Here is a 9,789-nt window from a genome sequence, read left to right on the forward strand (position 1 = left end):
CAATCATTAATTTATATTAAAATGTATGTAATGCGAGGTGATGTTTTATATTGTTGTGAAGTTAATACCTAGTTATTTATGTTACCTTTTGGACGTCCTTCTAATAATTTGTCGTACATATTTAATATTATGTATATTTTTAATTTGTTAGTCTTTAATTAATCGACTACTAATGCATAAAATATCTTACAATTTTAAATTTTTACGTCTTAAAAAGTACCCATTTTTTAAAAGCAATGCTCAGTCAAATTGTTTCGAATGATTACTTTATATAAATATATTCTATTTTACACTGTCATGTGAATTGTGTGATCTATACAAACAAAAAAGAAAAAAAATATACATACTTAGAATAAGGCATTGATATGATTAAAATTGAAGTATTTATTTACGTGAAAATTGTAAAGAAAAACAAAACGAGGAGATAAACAAACAGGAAGAATATGGAAAAGGGTGTCGTATTTTCGAAACAATGGTGATTTATTACCTTCTACCATTTATAGTGAGTAAATGTATACATCTATTATTTAAAATATATTGTGCTATCATTTGCTTACTGAAATAAGTTATAAGTGTTAGGTAGTTATTTTTGTTCATACAAACGTCATCAAGTACTATTTATTTGAATGAGCAAAAAAGCGAATAAGTAACATGACAGAAGAAAGAGCGCGTGCAAGAACACAAGATCTGATGTCGATACAAGCGAGTATTTAGTATTTACTGGAGTTTCGTGTTTACCACAATCGTTTGTCACGATCCGTCACCGTATATATATACTACAGAAGCGTCATCCCGCCATCTTGTACCAATTGACAAACGATGGAAATTATAATGCGGCTGGCTTGCCATCGCGCGGCGTAATGTATGCGGACCAGGCGGCGCCGGCGGGCGGGGCAGCGCGCCATTGGACGCGGCGGGCGCGGCGGCCGCGGCGACGCTGTCTCGCGCTATCTGCACCGCCCGTCGTCGCGCCACGCCGCGCCAGCCCGAGCTCCGCCGCGGGTCGCCGCGCGTTGGTCTTGCGTCACACCGCGTATCGGCCATTTTCTACCTACCTCCAGCCATTACCGATCGATTAGTTATCAGCTTCGAGCGGCTTATCTAATTTCCATCGTCTGTAATTATAGGAGTGTTGGTGCAAGCGGAACGCCTAAGAGGCTTAAAGGGAGCGGTAGCGTGTAGTGTCCTGACACTCGCCAAAGCCCGAAAATCAGGAAGGGTAAGAGAGCCGCGAGAGCGTGCGAAGTGAGAGAACCGGGGATGCATGCACTAGTCTACACGCCACCGACTCACCTTCTTCATGCCCCGGGCCATGCTCTCCACACTCATCCATCTCTGCACGGAGCCCTCCTTATAGAAGCGCGTGAGGAGGTCCGCGTCGGCACCTGTTGCAAACATACGCGTTACTATGGCTGTGTTGGAACTCACCAGCCGTTTGCTCGGCTTCACGAGCGGCCGGTTCACGCCGTTGATCTTGTGGTAGAGCCCGCAGGCGTTGCACAGGTAGTGGCCGGTGGAGTCGCGCCGCCAGAGCGGAGTGTTGTTGGCGCCGCAGTTGACGCACTCTCTGCCCTCCTCATACGCCTCCAGCACGCCATCTGTTGCCATGCGTCATCAAAACATGCATCTTGCTAATTGTCAAAGGGTCACATCCCTTCAAACAGTTATATTGTATCGATGTTTTATCGTACAAATATGTTTGGATTGAGCTAACGACAATGTTGATTATCGCTTATCGTGTTCCGAGAAGAGCTGTACAAAGCTGGCCTACGAAGTCGCACAAAGTGCATTCAGATTAAAAACAATCGTACTCAGATAATGGACTCATGACTGGATAATTTTGTGTTCGTTCACCTGTCCTATATTGCAGATCATTGAATAGATACAGTCTTAATATTGTTATAAAAAATTTACAACATAAACATAAAATTGATAAAAAAGTTAACAATATTAAACAATGAAAAACGAACAATTACCTACTTTATATACAAGTAGTTTTACTTTAGTTATAAAAAATAAACCTAGTAGACTTATAACGTTCATTTTCATATTAATAAGGTAAATAAAAACCATTGAAATTCTGCGACATCCAAAACAAAATTCAATAAAGTCAGAAAAATGCCACACAATTCAATCACGTGATACCGATTGCCGTAAAATTAATTATTTTCTGTTTAAATTATTCCCAGACTATCGATATTTAAATATCTAAGCCTTATGCGCTGGATATTATGCAGTAAATTGTATTGGCTTTTGTTTGGTACTTTAGGTAGAGCTACTGCGGTATCGCGCTGTTATCACTATCCGGCACGATAAGTCCACGACAACGTTCGGCATCTGCTGTTTACTAACCCAAATCCATTAATTTGAATTGGATACGTTAATTGTACACATGTAGGTTAAAAAGTAGAAGTTACAAATTGTGAACTTTAATTAAAAATTTATTAAATGACACATATAATTTTATTTTTAAATATAATAGCTATGTTATAAGGATCAAAATTAAAATGTAAATTAACCTGAAATAAATAAAGATCATATATTTATAATAAGATTTAGGCACCGTGCAACGCTGTCAAATTGTTACCGATTCCCTAGACCCATGACTACTTTTTTCCTGCATTTTACTGTGCAATTAGTGAAAAGAGTACCTGTAGAGTGTTGTGTTTGTGTATGTGTGGCCGGCAAAGGGTAGGATCTCGCTATTTGATACGATCGCCGTTCCCCTGAACCTACGAGTACCGACGGTTGCTGAATTTGTTGAAGTTGTCTCATATACTGGTATCGAACGTTTGGCCACATATTCGTGTATTATACACATGGTTGGGTTATTAATGAAATCTGATTAGTTAAAATTAGGAATTTTAAAATATTTTGTCGAAGTAAAGGCTTAGTATACGGACATTCGGACGGAGATTCTGCAGGATTTTCTTTGATGAATATTAGTCAGAAAAAAAATGGTGTTCTGCTAGATCGAAGGTATTAGACAGAACAAGAACTCATTAAGAGCCTGTTTCACGATGTTTGAATAAACTTTAAAGTTGTAAAATAGTGCGGCAAAATAAAAACGTCATGCTTCCAAATAAAATGTTATAAAATGAGTACTATATACATTAGTTGTTTAATACTAGAACTGAGAAGTAAAATATACTTGAAACAGGCCCTATTTAAATGTGTTGCTTGTTTACCCTAGCATTAGACCAATTATGACAGAACTATTATTATATTGATTTATTATAGTTCAACATATCCCGCTAACGCAATTTCCTGTTTGTTTTTAGATTATTGCCACATATCGACAATCTCGCGCTGGAATTCCCATTGTTGTTCTGCTTCGATGCAGATAAAATTTCGAAAAAAGATTTAGAGATAGATTTAAATTGTAGAGGATAAATATTGCGTCAAATTTCTAGAATGATATGAGATATGATCTTATTATGTCTTATTATATTATATTATGTTATTATGCTCAGAGACATGTATTTCAAACCATCATAATGAAGTATGTGCCCTGCTTCTTAACGCCAGAAATGGGCATAGTGTATTCAGATAGATATTTCAAATTGTACTTCAAAGAATTGGAGAAATGTAAATTTAGTAAGTTATAATACCTATTTTGATGTATGGGAAGAATAATCACTATAAGCTAAATGTCTCTATTAGGGAAAATATAAATTTTTCATATTACCTTTTGTCTCTATTAGGAAAAATATTCATTTTTAATTTTCCATTATACAATTAGGTTCATAACCATTGATAGGCTATTAATGATTAATAATAAACCGACTTTAGACGAACATGATTAATGAATTATCAGAGAATTATTGTTGTTGTTCAATATTGAGGGCCGCTGGACCGCCATTGACGTCAAGCCAACAGATAGCGTTTGACTCAGCACCAGTTTAAGAGAACCCGTTGATTCTCGTTATGTATTTACAGTCTATAAATGTTCAGGACTTCCCATCTATAGTTTTATAACAGGATGAAAGAAAAGGAAAGATTTATTGTTGGAATAACAATGGTTTCAAACACAGTAGCATGAAAAAGTACTTTAGGCCGACAATTAAAAAAAAAAATACAAAGGAGAAAGTAATACTTGTAAATCTAGTACTATTCTAAGGCTCGACATGCGAATTATACCTAATTTACTGAGTTTCTTAGAAGATTAAGGGAATCTTTCACATATGATTAAACGCTACTCTTCAAATAAATGTATAAGCCGACCAAATATAATTACATTACTACGCTTATTTTGTAATAGTAATCTGATTTCACTGATAACTAAGGACATGACTTTTCCGATGAGATAATCCTAGCAAATAACATTAAAATAGTTCACCAATATATTATACAAATATCTTGTTACATAATGTCTAAAACTATTTTTATTTGACTAAATATTCGCATCATCAATTTTGTACAAAAAGTTGGCAGTTGATTATTTTAGCCCACAGGCACAAAGTCACAAATTTGCCAGGTGTAGTGCCAGCATATGTGTTATAGAACCAAAATTCCCTTGTTATTTATAATCCACAATAATCTAATTGTGCAGCCGAGACTCTCAGTCTTACTTACAAAAAAATCGCAAAACTATGTTTAGTTAAAACAAAAATTTACTCGATAAGCTGTAAGTCAAAACCCGCCATCTTGTCTCTTAATAAGGTTTAAACTAGGAACCGGTGATGTTTAGACAGCTATTTAAGCAAATTTTTAATCATCTCTTAACGCTAAAACAAATCTATAAGTAAGACTGTATATGTGTATTTTATATATTAATTAAAAAAGACGTAACTTTTGTGGTTGAAAAACAAAGGTATCTTTTACGGGGAAAAAGTTATATGAAATATTGAATGAATATAAATATCAGAATACAAATGATTTCTCGTAAAATGACGCATGAGTGATTTATATTGGTGAAGTAATGCATGCCGAATGGAAAAAAGGTACTGCGAAGGTGTAGTGTGTAATTTAATTAGCCTATTAAATAATAATTATTTTAACACTAGGTGTTGTTCGCGGCTTCGTTCACGTGAAAAGCCTTGCACCATACGAAAGTCCTAAACATTTTAGCGATTCATGGTGCCACAAACGACGACTGCGCCATCAAAAATCTTATACAATTCGATTATTTCTCATGCTAGCAAATTACCGGGATAAAAAGCCTATGTGTTGATTCAGGACATGGTCTATGCGTGGGCGAAATCTCAATCAAATCCGTTTAGTTCTATCAAACATCGGAACATTTTTAGAAACTTTTATATTTATAGTTAAACGCGACGCGGTGCGTTACGTGCTTGCTACGCACTGTCATAATAATATATGGCCTAAGAATGAGGATCCTGGCTAGCAAAATTAAGTTAATTTTAATGAAACTCCTTTCTAATTCATGGGGGCTTAAAACAGATTATAGTTCCCTGAGGCTGGTCAAACTTAATGCTCGGTGTCATTAAATGAGTGCCATTGCTGATCTAGTTTACAGGGGTCGCGGTTGTGGGTGGAGGCCGGGGCACAAAAAAATTTGTTTAAATTGTATCGATTTCACATTGGAGTGGTATAAGAATCTATATTAATATATAAAACTGAAGAGTGTCTTTGTTAGGAAGCTACATTACTTTGAGTGCTATAGGCTACTTTTTATGCCGGGAAAATATTTATCCCGGAAAACTTATTCACACTAGCGGAGTCGCAGGCAAAATGTCGCGTTCCGTCCGTCCGTTCCGGTTCCAACAGGCCGGCATTATTGTGTCGACTGCCGAGGGGTAATCATCTCTCGTCAGTCGACATTCTATTGGACCCCACTTCACTTATTACCAGGTACAGTGACGTCACTTTGCCGAGTACGTATAAAAAAACTAATGCTCGTTACAAACTGGGCCCTTTTTCTGTATGGTAGTGTAAACGCGTAACGCGGCCGTGTCATGTTATCTTCGTGAAATGTGCTTGGAATGGTATTCTGTAAGCCAAATTTCTATAGTCCTTAACATGATGCGTTGTGTTACGTGCTTGTTACGCACTGTTAAAATAACGTGCGCGATAGAGAATAAGGTCCCTGTACTAACACGCGATCTGACTTTACGGATGTATCTATACTGCATTTACTGAATTAAAGTCATTAAACAAGTATGGAAATATTAATTACCAATGTTTTATTACTTTAACGCAATTACTTTTTGTAAGTATATGTTAATGATAATTACATTAATCACATTCGATTAGGGTTTGTCGCTGACAACTCAAGCGCATGTAAACGAAATTTACTTTCTGATATGCAACAAGCTGCTCTCCAATAATATTCACTTACTCACATTTGACGCACAACATGTTAGGCCACATTTAAAACTATGTAGTAACATGGTGTACCTGAATTTATAAAATTAGTGCGGGAATAACCGCGTACGGCGAAGCAACGAAGCATAATGATTGACAATTGAGTAACAAGCAATTCGCGCCCTTATATGCGAGTACAGTTTGAACACGATCAAACATTTATCAAAAGATTTTCAATTGTTTTAATCTAGATTGTTTTCCTTAATTATAGATCCTAATTAAGTTTATAAAGAAAAGTTACAAAATATATTAAACTATAGACAACTGACAATTACGCAACAATTGAGTACAAATTGATATTAAACAATAGCAACACCACACAGCACTGGATGTTACATAATGGTGTTACATATTGTCTAATACTTGCATATGTGGGGATTTATTCTCTATGACAGTGTGAAATTGTAACGCAGCATGTTACGTTATCTTCGTGAAATTAGCGTGGAATGGTAATCTGCATGCCGAGTTATATTGTCTTACGTGCGCGTGCGCTTGTTACGCACTGTCAAAACATGAAGCATAGAATAATGCTCAAGGGTGCAAGTTGCTTATTATATATAGAGCTCTGGATTACTGTGATATATTGGTCGCTACGTGTAAAGCGAGGTTTAGATTAACAAGAAAATATGCAGAAGTCGACTTCCGTAATTTTTGACGTAATTTAAATGTGTAAATTTAAAGCTTGTAGGATTTGCGGAACGTCGTATGTGTATGGAACTATTAAAATATTAGCGGTAGTGTCAATACATCTTGGAGTTTTTACGCAATATATTGCTGCAAGAATTTGCTAATCTACGTGAACATTCCACCCAGGAAATACACTAACTGCCGTATACTTCAAACCGGAGTATAAACCTCCTGACTGACGTTAAATACAGAAATATCATCGGTTCTTACCCAGATGTCCTTACTACTTAATAAACATGACGCACACAGTTGTGCAACATTACTCAACATGTTGCGCATCAGCTGTTACGAGTACGAGTCGAGTATCCACTATACAGTGGCAATTGTATGGCGTTTACTGCGCGCTTTGTTGGCTCTTACAAATTGGTTGTCTACGTTTGTTTTATAAAGGGCAAGATTATCATATAAAATCAAAGTAGTGAGTTAAAATATAACCATAGTGCAATATTCTCAAAGTCCGTGGGTGTGGCTAGTCTAGTCAGCGCAGTACCAATGAAATGACGTCAGTGCACTTTTCATACTTAAATTTATACTCAGTGATCGTGCGCGTGCGTAGTCTCACATTCGCGAACTACAGTAAAAAACTTGCGGTTTTAGGTTTTGAATTAAACATTGATTAGAGCCATTGAACTCTAAAAATTATTTTAAAACTAACTATCACAAATTAGTCATCACACAGATGATGCCATTTGCCGAGTAATACTATGTGAGCAACAAGAACAGTGTTTGCGCGGCGCTTTATTTTATTGTACGAACGAATTATTAAACCAATATTAGTTGATAAAAAGCGTGTTCTTACCATAAGCAGGCGGGCGCTGCAATGCATCGTAGGGAGGGCACCAGGACCCCATCATCACATTCTGGGAGTAGAGACCTCCGGCCACAGAGCCGACTCCACCCACGCCACCTCCTCCAGCTGCAAAACAATAATAGTTATTAGCATTATACATAATGCGAAAGGAAACAATATCGAAAAAGAATCCCATATAATTAAGTAGTATATTCATAGTATTTGGTAACTGCAAAATACCATGATATGGAATTCAGCTACGGGCCGCGATGGGAAAAAAAACTAAAAGAAAACCGACATATACAAGTATTTTCATATTATTTGGTAACTTTACAAAATACCATGATATGGATTCAGCTGTTGCATCATATATTGTGTATGAATATTGAAGCAAGAGCTGGTCAGGTGTGTCTGATCTACCAGCTAAAACCAAAGAGTCTACATATCGTCTGACTAGTGCCGGATTTATATTTTGTATGAGTATAGGCCACTTTATTTCCTCCGCCCCATGTATGTATGTATGTAAGTTTCTAAAATACTTAATAATTTTCCTTTTGTTTGTATTATGGGAGACACTAAAGTTTATCAAACGAATGATTAATTAAATCGAGTGAGCGTTCTCTAATATCTAAAGCCTCTAAGAGGCTGCCGCCCATAGGCCGCGGCCTATACGACCTATTTACAAATCCAGTACTACCGACGAAGCTTGGGTTAATTTAGTCAAGGCTAATTTGAATTATCTTGTTATATGTAATATAACTATGGTACAAGGATAAGATACACTAATCATAGAAATGTTGTATGAGGTCTGGGATTACTTAATTACAACAGAATTTATTTTCCACATACAACAACATGAAACGGCGAGCATCAGTGATGGTTATCGCTACACAAGCAATAGTAGATATAAAATCCTGGTAAACAGTTTTATATCATTGTATTCGATAGATGAGTCACAATTATTCTTTGTCACTTTGTTCGTATATTATCACTCATCGTCGCCAAACAGTCGGACAGATAATCATATTATAAAAATACATTGTGTAGCCGATATTAATATAGAGACGGATATTAATAATACCAGCATGTGTGGTGAAGGGTTCATATAATCCGATTCCTGTCGACTTCCTTTTATGTGAAATGGTAGTCTCTCATATGCGAGAGTCCGTGTGGGTAGGTACCACCGCAATGTCGATTTCTGCCACTAACAGTGTGTAGTCACTGTTGTGTTCCAGTTTGAAGGACATTGTAACTATTGTAACTACTACACATAATAAGACTTAACATCTCACGTCTCAGGATGGCGAGCGCAGTGGAATACCATACAATACTTTATAATTCAAGGTGCTGGATGGTGTTTGTACTGTTTATGGGCTTGTATCATAAATTATAATAAAAAAGATGTATTGAATCTAATTATCAGAACGATTTGAAGTCCGCATTTATGATTAGTAGTACTTATATATTGTGTCGGGTTCTCTTTCAGAAAATGTCATCGTTTACCACTGTTGCACTGTATATTAAATTATCCTTAATTATTTCTCCGCTTATCTCTATAGCTGGGGTTATTTAGTTTAAATAGTTAGAACATAACTGGGATGGTTTAGACCTGGCTGGCCTGGTTTGGCAAACTTCAAAATTTTAAATTTATACGACTTCTTGGGCACGTTGGTTTTCTCACAATGTTTTCCTTCACAGTTAATTCAGGATTTAAAAAAAATAAACACGTCACTTCGAATAATCAAAGTATCAGATAGAAAAACGGGCATAATAACAAATAATATTATGAAATAACTGAACGACGAGCGGATAATTCTTTCGTCTGATTTTAAAATTAACCCATTGATAGTAACAGAAGTTTAAGCACGTAAAGCTGTTGGTCCTGCGCCTGATACCTCTCCGGTTATATCGGATTGCCGTCTCACTGTGAGAGTAAAGGAACAAAGAGTGCACCTGTGTATGGCGCACACACTTTTGCACTATAA

At 36.4% G+C, this 9,789-nt stretch overlaps 1 protein-coding gene across 7 annotated transcripts in view; it reads right to left on the reverse strand.

The window, feature by feature from the left end:
* LOC115456189 (GATA-binding factor A) overlaps positions 1-9,789 on the reverse strand; it is a 90,823-nt gene that overhangs the window by 7,436 nt on the left and 73,598 nt on the right. For 4 of the 7 annotated variants that reach the window (XM_037444641.1, XM_037444640.1, XM_030185139.2 and 1 more), the window contains 2 exons: positions 7,814-7,930; positions 1,429-1,598 (listed from right to left, as the gene is read on the reverse strand). In XM_037444641.1, the coding sequence (XP_037300538.1) occupies positions 1,429-1,598; positions 7,814-7,930 (287 nt within the window). Of the gene's footprint in view, positions 1-1,293; positions 1,386-1,428; positions 1,599-7,813; positions 7,931-9,789 lie in introns of all 7 variants that reach the window. The other 3 variants (XM_037444643.1, XM_037444642.1, XM_030185141.2) reach the window with 1 other exon arrangement.

Source organism: Manduca sexta, chromosome 28 (assembly GCF_014839805.1).
Source record: "Manduca sexta isolate Smith_Timp_Sample1 chromosome 28, JHU_Msex_v1.0, whole genome shotgun sequence".
Lineage (NCBI taxonomy): Eukaryota > Metazoa > Arthropoda > Insecta > Lepidoptera > Sphingidae > Manduca > Manduca sexta.